Genomic DNA, 16,480 nt, shown 5'->3' with positions numbered 1-16,480 from the left:
AATCAGCTTATTCATCAATGTTGTTGTTTGACGCAACGCGGAACATATCCCAATCCACGTGATCGGAGCAATCTTGAAGCGTGGAATCAGATTGGTCGGACCAGCGTTGAACAGACCTGAGCGTGGGAGATTCCTGTTTTAGTCTCTGTCTATAGGCAGGGAGCAACAAAATGGAGTCGTGGTCAGCTTTTCTGAAGGAGGGCGGGGGAGGGCCGTATATGCGTCGGGGAAGTTAGAATAACAATGATCCAGGGTTTTACCAGCCCTGGTAGCACAATCAATATGCTGATAAAATTTAGGGAGTCTTGTTTTCAGATTAGCCTTGTTAAAATCCCCAGCTACAATGAATGCAGCCTCAGGATATGTGGTTTCCAGTTTACATAGAGTCAAATAAAGTTAGTTCAGGGCCATCGATGTGTCTGCTTGGGGGGGAATATATGCGGCTGTGATTATAATCGAAGACAATTTTCTTGGTAGATAATGCAATCGACATTTGATTGTGAGGAATTCTAAGTCAGGTGAACAGAAGGACTTGAGTTCCTGTATGTTGTTATGATCACACCACGTCTCGTTAATCATAAGGCATACCCCCCGCCCCTCTTCTTACCAGAAAGATGCTTGTTTCTGTCGGCGCAATGTGTGAAGAAACCAGCTGGCTGTACCGACTCCGATAGTGTGTCTCGAGTGAGCCATGTTTCCGTGAAGCAAAGAACGTTACAGTCTCTTATGTCTCTCTGGAACCCTTGCTCTGATGTCATCAACCTTGTTGTCAAGAGACTGGACATTGGCGAGTAGTATGCTCGGGAGCGGTGCGCGATGTGCCCGTCTCCGGAGCCTGACCAGGAGACCGCTTCGTCTGCCCCTTTTACGGCGTCGTTGTTTTGGTTCGCCGTCTGGGATCCGATCCATTGTCCTGGGTGGTGGGAAAAACACAGGATCCGCTTCGGGAAAGTCGTATTCCTGGTCGTAATGATGGTGAGTTGACGATGCTCTTATATCCAGTAGTTCCTCCCGACTGTATGTAATAAAACCTAAGATTACCTGGGGTACCAATGTATAGTGCTGTCCGGTTAGAACATGATGTTGAGGTCCATCACTGTACTCTTGATAGTCACCACCACACACACACAGACACAGCTGTTTCCATTTGAGGATGTTTATATGATTTTAGTAACCCGAAGGACTTGGAATGTTATTGTTGTGTTCTATAAGACAAAGATATGTAAACAGTATTAGGTCATGTTTATAACTATGCAATATACACACATGTACATGAATAAATGGCAAATGGCATTACCCTTACATGTCTATAAAGGGCTATAAACACAGCATCAATATACATTTAAACATTCACCTCTTGGAGAGAGAGAGAAACAAATTACTTGGATTTACAGAGTCCAGATTTATGGCACTCTCTCTCTTCAGCCTTGTATGAGAATCTGCCAGGCTGACACCTGATCTGGCCTGGCACCACAGGGTTGTAAATTACTCTGTGCATGAGGAAGCTCCAAGAACGGTCTGGGATGACTCGAGAAGCTTGCCCATGGCAGCTCAATAAAACACCTTAATAAAGGCCACTATGGAAAATGCTGTGTTAGCATGTGCATGCAAAAGAATATGCTTACCAATACAACAATTAAACCACTTCTGCAAAAGTACTTGTGCAACCAATGCAATAATAACACTTATGGCAGTACAGAATAATACTACATATGATAAACAATACGTAAAGCAGCATTGGCAACTCTAACATTAAATAATACTAACAGCCACACAGTAGATCATATGTCTGAAACGTATCAAAGTAACAAAGTAATTAGTGGTAATGACCTATTATTATACAGCATGTAAAAACCACAATTAGAACACCCCTGCAACTTACATTTCGATGCACCCACAACATTCCTGTTACTGTCGACAATAAAAAGTCCTCAGAAACATGCGTCTTCTCCCTTCGGACAACGATAACACTCTGACCTGGGCGGTTGCAGTGTCTAGATGCGCATTTCCAAGTGCTCTGATTGGTTGGGAATGGAAGGGCTATAATGGGTGAGGGATATCTTAGGTAGCCTGAGCAGCCAAACTAACGGGACTTAAGAGAAACTGATTGGACCTTGAGGGGAAGTTAGGTAGAGAAGAGAGGAGCAGGACAACATTTTTTTTACAGTGTGTGTGTGTGTCAAGTTAAGCTCTGTGTACTAGCCACAGACACTCCCCCCTAAGTTACCCTTTAGGCAGTAACCTGGGAGAACTTTATGTAAGGCACCCTACTAATTGTGTGTATGTGTGTGTATATCTGTGTGTTAACCTGTGTGTGTGTGTATGTATGAATCTCCTCAGATCCTTCTCTATGAAGTTGGTTTCCTAGTGTGTGCTGCTATAGGGATCGTGTACATTATCCTTATGCCCCTGGTGGGGTTCTGCCTGGCCTGCTGTCGCTGCTGTGGACACTGTGGAGGACACATGTACCAGGAACAGACTAAAGCTGTCCACTGTCACAGGAGAGGATTATACTGGGCTACACTACTCACAACACTAGTCATACTGTAAGTGTGTGCCACCCTGAAAAAAACAGCATAGACCAGCATAAGTGGTGGTTTTGCTGGTGACCAGCTGTGTTTTCGAAGTGCCTTCGTTGTCCTTTCATGGTTCATTCGCTGTGTTTTCATGTTGACCAGTCTTCGCAGTGTTTTGCTGGTGACCAAATTATCACCTAGGGCCCCCAAAATGCTAGGGCCGGCTCTGACTGCATGTGTGGGTATACAGTGGGGCAAAAAAGTATTTAGTCAGCCACCAATTGTGCAAGTTCTCACCCTTAATAAGATGAGAGAGGCCTGTAATTTTCATCATAGGTACACTTCAACTATGACAGACAAAATGAGAAAAGAAAATCCAGAAAATCACATTCTAGGATTTTTAAAGAATCTATTTGCAAATTATGGTGGAAAATAAGTATTTGGTCACTTACAAACAAGCAAGATTTCTGGCTCTCACAGACCTGTAACTTCTTCTTTAAGAGGCTCCTCTGTCCTCCACTCGTTACCTGTATTAATGGCACCTGTTTGAACTTGTTATCAGTATAAAATATACCTGTCCACAACCTCAAACAGTCACACTCCAAACTCCACTATGGCCAAGACCAAAGAGCTGTCAAAGGACACCAGAAACAAAATTGTAGACCTGCACCAGGCTGGGAAGACTGAATCTGCAATAGGTAAGCAGCTTGGTTTGAAGAAATCAACTGTGGGAGCAATTATTGGGGCTCCACGCAAGAGGCGGGTGGACAAACAAAACCCACGCAAGAAGATCTCACCCCGTGGGGTCAAAATGATCCCAAGAACAGTGAGCAAAAATCCCAGAACCACACGGGGGGACCTAGTGAATGACCTGCACAGAGCTGGGACCAAAGTAACAAAGCCTACCATCAGTAACACACTACGCCGCCAGGGACTCAAATCCTGCAGTGCCAGACGTGTCCCCCTGCTTAAGCCAGTACATGTCCAGGCCCGCCTGAAGTTTGCTAGAGAGCATTTGGATGATCCAGAAGAAGATTGGGAGAATGTCATATGGTCAGATGAAACCAAAATATAACTTTTTGGTAAAAACTCAACTCGTCGTGTTTGGAGGACAAAGAATGCTGAGTTGCATCCAAAGAACACCATACCTACTGTGAAGCATGGGGGTGGAAACATCATGCTTTGGGGCTGTTTTTCTGCAAAGGTACCAGGACGACTGATCCGTGTAAAAGAAAGAATGAATGGGGCCATGTATTGTGAGATTTTGAGTGAAAACCTCTTTCCATCAGCAAGAGCATTGAAGATGAAACGTGGCTGGGCCTTTCAGCATGACAATGATCCCAAACACACCGCCCGGGCAACGAAGGAGTGGCTTCGTAAGAAGCATTTCAAGGTCCTGGAGTGGCCTAGCCAGTCTCCAGATCTCAACCCCATAGAAAATCTTTGGAGGGAGTTGAAAGTCCGTGTTGCCCAGCAACAGCCCCAAAACATCACTGCTCTAGAGGAGATCTGCATGGAGGAATGGGACAAAATACCAGCAACAGTGTGTGAAAACCTTGTGAAGACTTTCCAGAAAACGTTTGACCTCTGTCATTGCCAACAAAGGGTATATAACAAAGTATTGAGATAAACTTTTGTTATTGACCAAATACTTATTTTCCACCATAATTTGCAAATACATTTATAAAAATGTGATTTTCTGGATTTTTTTTCTCATTTTGTATGTCATAGTTGAAGTGTACCTATGATGAATATTGCAGGCCTCTCTCATCTTTTTAAGTGGGAGAACTTGCACAATTGGTGGCTGAATAAATACTTTTTTGCCCCACTGTACATGTGTGTAAGCAGACCCGCAAGCCACTGCAGTCCTTCATGATGAGTTCAGATTTTCTGTGGCCCCTACCCACATCAAAGTTGCCCATCCCTGAGCTAGACCATGCTGGACCACCATACACCAGCTTGATCACCAGTATACCAGCATCGCCATCATAAACTAATATCACCATCATAGCTACATTATTGAGGAACATTTGACTTACTATGACTGTAATGTGTGGTTGTTCCACCTAGCTTTCTTAAGATGAATAGCCCTTACACCTCCAGACTGTGTAAGGGCTATTTGACCAAGAAGGAGAGTGATGGAGTGCTGCATTAGATGACCTGGCCTCCACAATCACCCGACCTCAACCCAATTGAGATGGTTTGGGATGAGTTGGACCGCAGAGTGAAGGAAAAGCAGCCAACAAATGCACAGCAAATGTGGGAACTCCTTCAAGACTGTTGGAAAAGCATTCCAGGTGAAGCTGGTTGAGAGAATGCAAAGAGTGTGCAAAACTGTCATCAAGGCAAAGGGTGGCTACTTTGAAGAATCAAAATAATTTTTTGTTGATTTGTTTAACACTTTTTTGGTTAATGGCATGATTCCATATGTGTTATTTCATAGTTTTGATGTCTTCACTATTATTCTACAATGTAGAAAATAGTCAAAATAAAGATAATTATTTTTTGACTGGTACTGTATAAGGCAGGGTATTTTTAGGGTATTTTCATATGTATCTGTTTTACCATTTAAAAATGAAAGCACTTTATGTATCTAGACCCCCCCCCATTTGAAGAAATCCTAAGTATTTTGACAAATTCAATTATTGTGTAACATAGGGAACAGTTTAGTATTTGGTCCTACATTCTTTGCACACAATGACTAAACCAAGCGTATGACTCTACACAGTTATTGGATTCCTTTGTGGTTTGTTTTGGTTGAGTTTTCGATGTCTTGTGTGCCATTTTAGAGTCACTTTTATTGTAAGCAAGAATAGAAGGTTCATGTGTTCTACATTCTTGTGGATGCGACCCTGATTATGGATAGTCATAGATGGATCGTGAATATTGATCAGTGATAAGGTTACAGAGGAACAAAGCTCATATCCTCCAAAAATCCAAACCTCCCATGTTATTGGTAATGGGGTGAGGTTAGCATGTTTTGTTGTAGCCTCTGTAGCTCTCTCACTCATTAACGTTTTTTCTTAATTATGGCATTATCATGATTCATTTACAAACATCTTATCCACTAAATTAGAAAGAAAATGACTCCAGTCATCATTCACCATTCAGATACTATTGGGCAAAACATAACCCAAAACAAACTACAAATGCATTCAATGAGTTTGTAGAGTCAGAAGTTTGATGTAGTTGTTGCGTGCAAGGAATATGGGACCAAATACTAAACTTTTGACTACTTTAATATCCTATAAGTAAATGTGTCCAAACTTCTTCACATGGGAGAACTAGATACATGAAGTGCTTTCATTTCTAAACGGCAAAACAGTTATGTATGAAAATACTCACAAATAAAAGGTACATTCTGTATTGTTGCTTAATGTTAAACATTTTATCTGAAATCCAAAATGCTGGAGTATAGAGCCAAATAATAATTTTTAGCTTCACTGTCCAAATATATGTAGAGGGGAGTGTATTTGGATATGAAGTGAAACAAACTAACTTTTCTGTGTGTTTGTGTGCGTGCATGTGTGTGTGTGTGTGTGTGTGTAGTGCAGGGAACATCTGCATGTTCTTCACTAACCAGTTACTGAAAGTGAGTGTTGAGGACAGCTCTGTAGAACTCAACAATAACCTGGACAACCTTCAAACCTACCTCACCTCTGTCCCTAAGGTAAGTGTGTGTTGTCGTGGAAATTTCCTTAATTACCAAATGATGAGAGAGCAAATTACACACCAGTCAGAGTTATGCTTAATCTTCACCTTTAATAATAATTAAGCTTTTGCAATAGCATTTTGACTTTCAACATTTCAGTATCTCTAATGGTCTAATGGTCAACATAATGGCAACTGAGATCTTTTATAGCAAAGATCCACCCCCCTAGTCGACATGACAAACCACACGTCTTAGGAACTTACACAAAGAAAGACTTTACTTCAGAGAGGAGTATCCCATAGCCAGACAGCATTGGCTATAAATTATCGTTCAGTTTGGTCTCCTAAACAAAGCTCTGGTACCAAGACATCACCTCACCCAATGGTATATATCAATTGTCATTTTAGACACTCCCATCCCAAATACAACCCATCCTGGACAAGCTCACGGAGAGGAGAGTGAGCCTCTAAGTCAAGATAAGGGCAACCTCAGAGGGAACATAGATTGGTTCCAGACACTGCCATCCTCCTCTCCCTGATGGGAAAAGTAGGGAGTGACTGGCACACAGACATTGTGGAGCCAAGAGATAATTGGTTCCCCCTCAATCATCCCTTCACATGGTTTAAAATATACGTTTACACATGACGACATGCTTGATCTCTCCCCTCTCTGTGGCCCAAGTAACTGAACCCTGACAGAGAACAGATAACTGCAAACGGCCACCACTATAGTACAACAATATACATTCTAAATGACAAGTATCTCACAAGCATATTATGAAAATAAAACATCTTATCTATGTTACCCAACTAATTCTGATTCATCCCCAACAGTGTGTGTGAGAGAGAACGTTCCTATTATTTTCAGAAGGGAAAACCAAAATAATAAATGAAGTAGAAGTAAGACCAGTTTATTTTTTGGGTTTATAAAACAATAGATATAGCTAAAAGTAGCAACTGGATATTTTTGAATGGGTACACACATTTATTAAAAACATTCCATATTCTCTTCTGTTAAGTATCCTGTAATAAATTACTTGGATGGCATGTCACTTATCTTCTGTTGACACACAACCACCTATAGATCAGTTACTGACCTAAAGCTTCTATTCAGAGTTAGTACATAAACCACTCCACCTACCATAAATCTCCGCCTAGAGAATAGCTACACACACACACACACACACACACACACACACACACACACACACACACACACACACACACACACACACACACACACACACACACACACAGACACACACACACACACACACACACACACACATTGCGCGGCAGGTAGCCTAGTGGTTAGGGCATTGGGCCAGTAACCGAAAGGTTGCTAGAATGAATCCCCGAGCTGACAAGGTAAAAATCTGTCATTCTGCCCCTGAACAAGGTAGTTAACGCACTGTTCCTAGGCCGTCATTGTAAATAAGAATTTGTTCTTAACTGACTTGCCTAGTTAAATAAAGGTGAAAAAACATTTGTCTCTCCTGTCCAGCCTGCACTGTGATCACTTGTATCTGATACAACAGAGGGAGAGAGGAGTTGGGTGAGAAAGGCAGGGAGGATAGAGAGGGAAAGGGAAAGGGGGATACTTAGTCAGTTGTACAACTGAATACATTCAACTGAAATGTGTCTTCCGCATTTAACCCAACCTATCTGAATCGGAGAGACTCAGAGAAAGGGGAAGAGAGGATGGAGAGAGGAAAAAAGGGGAGGGAGAGAGGGATAAGGTAATGGTCGGGCAGGGTTGTGTGGTAAATCGGTAGTGGCTTTGATGTGTCTGTGCATAGTTTCAGTGTGTTTTAAATGTGTTTGAGGAAGTCTTGCAAGTTTATGTCATCTCTCCTGTGTCTAAGTGTGTTTGTCTCCTGTGTCTCATCAGCAAATTGACAGTGTGCTGATAGAGGGCAATAAGACAGTGGATGAGGTTACCAGAAGCCTCAATGGTAAGTATTGTACCTGAGCTTTGAGAACAGGGTTCACGAACAGGCAAAAAACCCAGCTCCAAGTGATTTTAAATTTGGAAATCTGTTCTGAAGTAATCCCAAGCATCATAGAGAGACATGATTGTATATAGTCGTGGCCAAAAGTTTTGAGAATGACACAAATATAAATTTTCACAAAGTTTGCTGCTTCAGTGTCTTTAGGTATTTTTGTCAGATGTTACTATGGAATACTGAAGTATATTTACAAGCATTTCATAAGTTTCAAAGGATTTTATTGACAATTGAATGAAGTTGATGCAAAGAGTCAATATTTGCAGTGTTGACCCTTCTTTTCAAGACCTCTGCAATCCGCACTGGCATGCTGTCAATTAACTTCTGGCAGCCCATTCTTGCACAATCAATGCTTGGAGTTTGTCAGAATTTGTGGGGTTTTGTTTGTCCACCCTCCTCTTGAGGATTGACCACAATCTCTCAATGGGATTAAGGTCTTGGGGAGTTTCCTGGCCATGGACCCAAAATATCAATGTTTTGTTCCCCGAGCCACTTAGTTATCACTTTTGCCTTATGGCAAGGAGCTCCATCATACTGGAAAAGGCATTGTTCATCACCAAACTGTTCCTGGATGGTTGGGAGAAGTTGCTCTCGGAGGATGTGTTGGTACCATTCTTTATTCATGGCTGTGTTCTTAGGCAAAATTGTGAGTGAGCCCACTCCCTTGGCTGAGAAGCAACCCCACACATGAATGAATGGTCTCAGGATGCTTTAGAGTTGGCATGACACAGGACTGATGGTTGCGCTCACCTTGTCTTCTCCAGACAAGCTTTTTTCCAGATGCCCCAAACAATCGGAAAGGCGATTCATCAGAGAAAATGACTTTACCCCAGTCCTCAGCAGTCCAATCCCTGTACCTTTTGCAGAATATCAGTCTGTCCCTGATGTTTTTCCTGATGTTTTTCTTTGCTGCCCTTCTTGACACCAGGCCATCCTCCAAAAGTCTTCGTCTCACTGTGCGTGCAGATGCACTCTGCCTACTGCCATTCCTGAGCAAGCTCTGTACTGGTGGTGCCCCAATCCCGCAGCTGAATCAACTTTAGGAGACGGTCCTGGCGTTTTCTGGACTTTCTTGGGCGCCCTGAAGCCGCCTTCACAACAATTGAACCGCTCTCCTTGAAGTTCTTGATGATCTGATAAATGGTTGATTTAGGTGCAATCTTACTGGCAGCAATATCCTTGCCTGGGAAGCCCTTTTTGTGCAAAGCAATAATGATGACATGTGTTTCCTTGCAGGTAACCATAGTTTACAGAGGAAGAACAATGATTCCAATCACCACCCTCCTTTTGAAGCTTCCAGTCTGTTATTTGAACTCAATCAGCATGACAGAGTGATCTCCAGCCTTGTCCTCGTCAACACTCACACCTGTGTTAACGAGAGAATCACTGACATGATGTCAGCTGGTCCTTTTGTGGCAGGGCTGAAATTAAGTGGAAAGGTTTTTTGGGGATTCAGTTAATTTGCATGGCAAAGAGGGACTTTGCAATTAATTGTAATTCATCTGATCACTCTTCATAACATTCTGGAGTATATGCAAATTGCCATCATACAAACTGAGGCAGCAGACTTTGTGAAATGTATACTTGTGTCATTCTCAAAACTTTTGGCCATGACTGTACACATGCAAGCAAGGTTTGATAAATATTATATGTTTGGGCTTCTTGTGGTCAATTTGCAGTCTACAAATGATTTGTAATTATGTTCCGGCCCCCCGATCATCGGCTCAAGAAAAAATTCTCCCACAGCTGAATCTAGTTCCAAGTTCTAGATATTCACATAATGTGTGCAAAAGTTCTTCAAAGTAGAAACGCACTGAAACAATTATGTTGACCATTGTCTTGACCCAGAAGAGACTGCCATCCACCATTTGAGAAACACTGGTCAACAATTACATACATCTCTACCTTCTCTCTCTCGTCTCTCCCCTAGACATAGGTCCTCTGCTGGGCAGAGAGATCCAGAGAAGTCTAGAGGGCCCCATGAACCCTGCCCTGAAGTCTGTCGGAGATATAGCCAAAGGTACAACTCCATCCTGTGTGTGTGTATTCCTCTTCTGAAATAGTTTCATTTGAATTCTCTACATGAATGGTTTATTAATAAAGAGCTTTCAAAAGTCAAACATCTTCTGACATTTTAATCTGTGTGTATGTTGCATTTGTATCCTAGTGGTGAACCGTACCAGTGTCCTGCTGGTGGGGTTGAACTCTACTCTAACCCAGCTCCAGTCTGATGTGACTGTGGTCCAGGCGAATGTTTCCTCTGTCAGAGACCGCATCAACAGCACACTGAGAGACCCTGACTGTCATGGGTGTTCTGCCTATCAGTCAGAGCTAGAGAAACTAACATTTGACACCACTATCACTGTGAGTGCAATCGTGTTGCGTCGCCTCTCCTCTCTTTTCTCTTTGCTCTCCTCCCTTTTTTCTTCCCTCCTTCTCATCTTTCCACCACCGAATGCAAATTCCTCGGTAGCTCTGATATCCCAGTTATCCCCCTGTACACACTGGTGTGTATTTTCATCTTACTGGTTTGTCCTTGATGAGGAACGATTCAGGCCTTTTGGACGATGTGTGCTGGTCTTGCAGCAGAAGTTAATGGGGTGGATATGACACAGGCAAATTAGTTATGTGGAAATGGTTCACGCTGTTGTCTTATGACATCAGGTCTCAGGGTGTTCCTCCTCCTCCCACTCTACTGTTGCTGACGCACGCTGAGTCTGTTTGTGGGTTAACCCTCTCCCCTCCTCTTCCCCCTTTCTCAAACAAGCTACCACAAATAGAGGCTCGGGTTTCAGGAAAATTACAGTTCATAATGTATATATATATATATATACACACACAGGCCCACACACAGTATGAGGAACACAAGATAAGTTCCTTATCGAGAACAAACCAGTAGCACGGAGAACAAACATGGTGTATGTTACTCTGATATAATTGTGGAAAACAAAGCAGTATTTCATTCACCCCCTATCACTGTTCTACTTTTATAACAAGCATAAGGAAGGCAATACATGCCAAAGTAACAACGGGAATTTGTCATTTGAGTGGGTGGTTCTGGTTTTGCTGCACCCTGCTGCCAAAGAATAAGAATGACACACTGCAGAGAAGTCATGAGCTGTTTGTAACCTCAAGTTTATGTGTGTGTTTGTGTATGTTCCATAGATCCCCAGTCTGAATGAGCTGCAGTGGGTTGTTGATGACGTCACCAAGACTAATCTCAACTCAAAAGTGAAAGAGGTAATTCTGTCTGGACTAAATAGGCACACTAAATACCCCCCCCCCCCCCACATACAGTATATGTGTGTGTGTGTAATATATATATGAGAGAGAGAGAGAGCAGTCAAAATGGATTAGTGAAGTGTAACTGACATTCCACAGCATGTTCCTGTTTGTGTGGGAGGAATTGAGATCCACTCTTGTTCCAACATTTTTCATCCATTGACTTCTATGCGTCATTTCTGCAGTAGTTACAGAGGACGTTTCTGACCATGTGTGTTTCAGGGAGAATACTTATTTGCCAGTATTCCCCAGAGAGTGACCAACGACACCAGGGACATGGTACAGAGTGAGTATTTACCTTCACGGTCACTACTAACTGTTATAGGATTAGGACTAGTTTAGTTAAACTACTTGCTGTTATCGGTCATTATTATTCACAGTGACACTAACAAGAGTCTGATGTCTACTAGCCTTATAGCCACATCTTATGCTTTAACCTAAATACCTTTAAAACTGACCTTGGATCAGTGTCTAGAGATATTATTCATCCTTCTCCTTCAGATGTGAAGCAGCAGCTTGAAGTCATCAAGAGACGGATCTCTTCGGTGAAGGGATACATCCCTGTCTCTGCCCTCAGCAACATCTCACACACACTGGGAGAGGCTCAGAGATACATCGACATGTACTCACCACAGGCAGAGTGGGTAGAGATGATCAGGTAATGAGTGCACACACATAGGCACGCGCACACACTGACAGGGCTGAACAGATAAGGTAATTATCCCTCTGTGTTTTTGTCTCTCTATAGGTGGGGTGTGGGTATTATCCTGAGCTGTGTCGTTCTCCTGGTTGTAGTGTGTAACCTTCTGGGTCTGTTTTGGGGTCTGGTGGGACTGAGCCCTCAAGACGACCCGACAGAACGATCCAGCACCGCCGACTGCGCAGGAACCTTCCTAATGGCGTAAGTACTGTCACTATGTCTGTTTGCGTGTGTGGGTGGGTATGAGGATGGGCATAAGGGACATTTGGTAAAATAATTATCTCAACGTATTTGTCTGTGTGTATAGGGGTGCAGGGCTAAGTTTCCTGTTCTCCTGGCTCTTCATGCTGGTGGTGTTTATACTGTTTATACTGGGAGGGAATGTCTACACACTGGTCTGCCAGCCCTGGCGCAGTGGACAGCTACTACAGGTAAGAACACACACTCTCATACATGCACGATTAATGAATTGACTCACTGATTGATTGATTGTGTCTTCCCTCTCCACAGTTTGTTGACACTCCGGGCCTGATACCTGGATTCCATTTAAGAGAGATACTGGGCCTGAAGAGCAACCTGTCTTTCATTGAAGTATACAAGTATGAAGCAACTTTATAAAGGGTTATGTAAATTAAAGATATTCTTTCTGGTTTTCTAAAGTATTATTATAAGTCACTCTGGATAAGAGTGCTTGCTAAATGTAACTTTGTTTTTCTTCTGCTCTTATGCAATGTAAGGATTAATGGTACACAGGTCAGCTGTTTGTTCACCGGCACCCACCCGCAATAGTTTAAATTTTTCACCTTTATTTAACTAGGCAAGTCAGTTAAGAACAAATTCTTATTTACAATGATGGCCTACACTGGCCAAACCTAGACGACGCTGGGTCAATTGTGCGCCGCCCTATGGGACTCCCAATCACGTCCGGTTGTGATATACAGCATGAATTCGAACCAGGGTGCCTGTAGTGACGCCTCAAGCACTGAGGTGCAGTGTTTTAGACCGCTGCGCCACTCGGGCTAATAACCCACTCGCAACCGCCTGACAATTACCGACATTTTGGTAGGCTATTTGTTAGTCAACTTGTCCATCAGTGGAGGCTGCTGAGGGGAGGACGGCTCATAATAATGGAATCATTGGAATGGTATCAAACCCATTCACTCCATTCCGGCCATTATTATTAGCTGTCCTCCCCTAAGCAGCCTCCACTGTTGTGTAAAATTAAATAAATGCAGCTTTACTTCTGTCATTATATGTTGCCCTCGAAGACTAAATAAACACTTGCTCACCAGAATAATGTAATAAATCGATAGAATGAATGCTTCAATATAGTTGACATCGGTAAAGTGTTTTCTATCATCTCTGAATCTTTCGCGGAGCAAAGATGTTTAGGGACCGGGTAGAAAATGCAATAACTCAACAACAAAAAACTAGAAAGTTTTTCTGTGCAAAATTTCCAAAAGACATAAGTTTGACCGGCTGTGAAAATGACCCAATCTGTTTCTGATAAGATTTCATTTTGGGCTTGGATGCATATTTTATGTGGTTGATAAAGATTGCACCTACAAATGGTAGGTATCTAACTGCGCATTCGCATTCTCTCAGGATGCTGAAATAAATCAATCATATTTCCCCACTCCTGTACACGAGTCAAAATTCTGCCTACATTTGGTGTACAATTTTACTGCAAGAAAGGCTTAATTCTGCAGGAGTTCATATTAAGGCTATATGAGAGGTTATAAACCTACAGTTGGTGTCCAGAATTCAGTTTCCATTTAACCCATCTGAACAGTAGGCTACAGTTCCTTTGATGTGCCATCGGCCTATTTGAAGTCCCCGTCTTGTGACTGTCGAATTTGTATCGCGCCTCACAATCATCACACATCTATCTATCTGCTATCATTCTCTTTTTCCCCTTCCCAAACATTAGTTATCTGGCACTCCCTTCTCTTTATTTTCAACTCCTTTTTTGCCTCCATGATCGACTTGAACATGAACTTTTTCTGCCCGTTTCCAAAAGCATTTGGCGTGTTGGCATGTTGGCGGTTGGCGTGTTGGCTAGGTCCTAAAGCTTAGGCATTATGCACTAATGCCAGATGGCCTAAAATATTGAAAGAAAAACGTCAATGTAGCCTATAGATATAAATTGCACAAGGTGAATGATACATTTATGGATATTTAAGGTATTATTTTCTCTTCATTTAACCCACCCGCCCTTCATCCACACAATATTTCATGACCCTAAACCCGCCACACCACGGATATAACCGCTGGGGCTGCGGGTTATTAGTCAACCTCCACATCACTAGTAAGGATGTATTGTTGTGCGTGTGTTTGTAGTGAATGTGAACAGAACAGGCCTCTATGGACAACCCTCCACCTGTATGAGCTCATAGACCTCAATGATCTACTCAACGTGTCCAAAGTAAGACTGTCACGCTACGGTTTCTACTCTTATCACATGTGGTTTTTACTTTTTCTATCACCATACACTGTCTACTGATGATTACTGGGAATCACTTTATATGGGTGATTAATTCCCAAATCATGTCTTATGTTTCCACTTCCAAAGTGGTGTAAACGTCCATATTTCAAACCATCTGCTATACTAGCACAATGTTTCCGCTACTCCTTTTAATTATGAGTCCACCTCTCGCCTCCCAGTACAAAGAAGAGATTCGGCAACACTTTGACAGTAATGAGATCAAACTGCCTACCATCACCCTGCTCACACCTGAGACACGCAAACAGCTACACAGCTTCTCTGACATGGTCCATGATGTTGACATAAGCTCTGTCACACAGCAGGTACAAAGTGTGTGTGTATGTACAGTACATGTAGATGTGCTTGTGCATTTATGTGTGACCTTTGGCCTCTAATAGTTTGGAACGTGTTCAATTGGAGTGTATATTAGGACAACATGTAGCGTCACCTCAGTATGGTTACAAAGACTTATCATAACTATTTCTATGTCTGTTTCAGATCAACGTTATTTCCAGCATTAATCTGACAGAAATAGCAGGCATGTTAGACCAACTTGCTACTGTTCAAGTGAGTAATAAAACATGTAACATTGTTACAAACATATTCCCTCCCTCTGAGCACTCTCAGGCTCTTCCCTCAATGATACGATGTGAACATCAGTGTGTGTACTAGTCATTTAGATGTTTGTATAAAGACAGTAATGTGATGCACGTCTCTCAACAGATTAATACAGGTGTTCAATATCAGCTGACACAGGAGGCTGAAGGCCTGAGAGGGATCCAGTCAGGCATTGTCACTACCATCATCCCACAACTGGTACGTCTGACTGGCCTGGTGCTATCTGTTTCTGCTCTGGACAACGTCAGCAAATGTCACGTGTGTGTTTGTACTAAATATACAGCTATCTGAGTGTCTGGATTATCGATGACTATTTTATAAATCCTTAAAGAGGTCATTATCCAGAGCAGAGTCCTAGATATTGTAAATAGATATATTACCTGTCTGACTTTTGTGTTTCAGACTCAGTTGAACTCCAACATATTTGCCCTCAGTGTCATAGCATCAGAGATCAAAGTAAGTAATGCTGCAGAATGTTCAGAAAGCATGAGCTGCAAGGGTTCTTTCCTTAAACAATGAAAACATGTAGCTATGCAATGCATGCTCATCCCTCTCTTTCTCCCTCCCTACCTCTTTCTTCTTTAGGGCACAGTAGGAGATGTGTTAAATAAAGTGGGAACAGCTCAAGACTTCCTCAACACCAACACTACACAGATAGTCAAGGCCGTGAGTAACCACACACATGCACTTTCAAACGCATGCACAAACACAAGCATATCTAGTCACAAAAAAAATCCTTTACAACCAGATGAAATACCAAATGACATCATATGCCAAGTTTTTCTCATTTGGGTTTCTTTCCTAGAAAGATGAACCATTTCATTTGGTTCATGACCTCAGGTGTTCTGTACAGGAAAGAAGGAGAGATGGTAGCACCACAGCCATTACTCACATCTTAGCCCACAGTCACACGGCCCACTTCACATAGTTATAGAGAATTCCACCTGATTTTCTGCTGCAAAGCTCCACTGATTCTCATGACTTCTGAGTCAATAGAGAATGTATGGAATTTACACTTGTTTTTCTTTCTTTTTCTCAGGCGAGTAGGGAGTTCCTAGACTGTCAGATGGGGTACTTCACGATGTATGCTGACTGGGCTAACCTCACGGTGGGTTCACTTAGCATTCTACTACTACTGTATCACTGCATTGTTGTATCTTGTGTGTGTGTGGTTTAATTTTAGGTTCCTATGTTTGTGTGTGTGTAGTTTAGCCTCAGCCTT

At 42.4% G+C, this 16,480-nt stretch overlaps 1 protein-coding gene across 1 annotated transcript in view; it reads left to right on the top strand.

Annotated features, from left to right (window-relative positions):
• The window catches only part of LOC110502250 (prominin-1-A), a 37,702-nt gene that overhangs the window by 18,022 nt on the left and 3,200 nt on the right, over positions 1-16,480 (top strand). Inside the window, exons 4-21 of the mRNA XM_021580143.3 lie at positions 2,341-2,546; positions 6,066-6,186; positions 8,059-8,122; positions 10,104-10,193; positions 10,341-10,537; positions 11,339-11,413; positions 11,678-11,741; positions 11,957-12,113; positions 12,204-12,356; positions 12,463-12,586; positions 12,666-12,754; positions 14,496-14,580; positions 14,820-14,963; positions 15,139-15,207; positions 15,364-15,456; positions 15,661-15,714; positions 15,844-15,924; positions 16,298-16,366. Of these exons, the coding sequence (XP_021435818.2) occupies positions 2,341-2,546; positions 6,066-6,186; positions 8,059-8,122; positions 10,104-10,193; positions 10,341-10,537; positions 11,339-11,413; positions 11,678-11,741; positions 11,957-12,113; positions 12,204-12,356; positions 12,463-12,586; positions 12,666-12,754; positions 14,496-14,580; positions 14,820-14,963; positions 15,139-15,207; positions 15,364-15,456; positions 15,661-15,714; positions 15,844-15,924; positions 16,298-16,366 (1,935 nt within the window). The remainder of the gene's footprint in view (positions 1-2,340; positions 2,547-6,065; positions 6,187-8,058; positions 8,123-10,103; positions 10,194-10,340; positions 10,538-11,338; positions 11,414-11,677; positions 11,742-11,956; positions 12,114-12,203; positions 12,357-12,462; positions 12,587-12,665; positions 12,755-14,495; positions 14,581-14,819; positions 14,964-15,138; positions 15,208-15,363; positions 15,457-15,660; positions 15,715-15,843; positions 15,925-16,297; positions 16,367-16,480) is intronic.

Source organism: Oncorhynchus mykiss, chromosome 23 (assembly GCF_057628025.1).
Source record: "Oncorhynchus mykiss isolate SJ-2025 chromosome 23, ASM5762802v1, whole genome shotgun sequence".
Lineage (NCBI taxonomy): Eukaryota > Metazoa > Chordata > Actinopteri > Salmoniformes > Salmonidae > Oncorhynchus > Oncorhynchus mykiss.
Note: the sequence above shows the minus strand (reverse complement) of the source record. Positions and strands in the feature narration are given on the sequence as shown.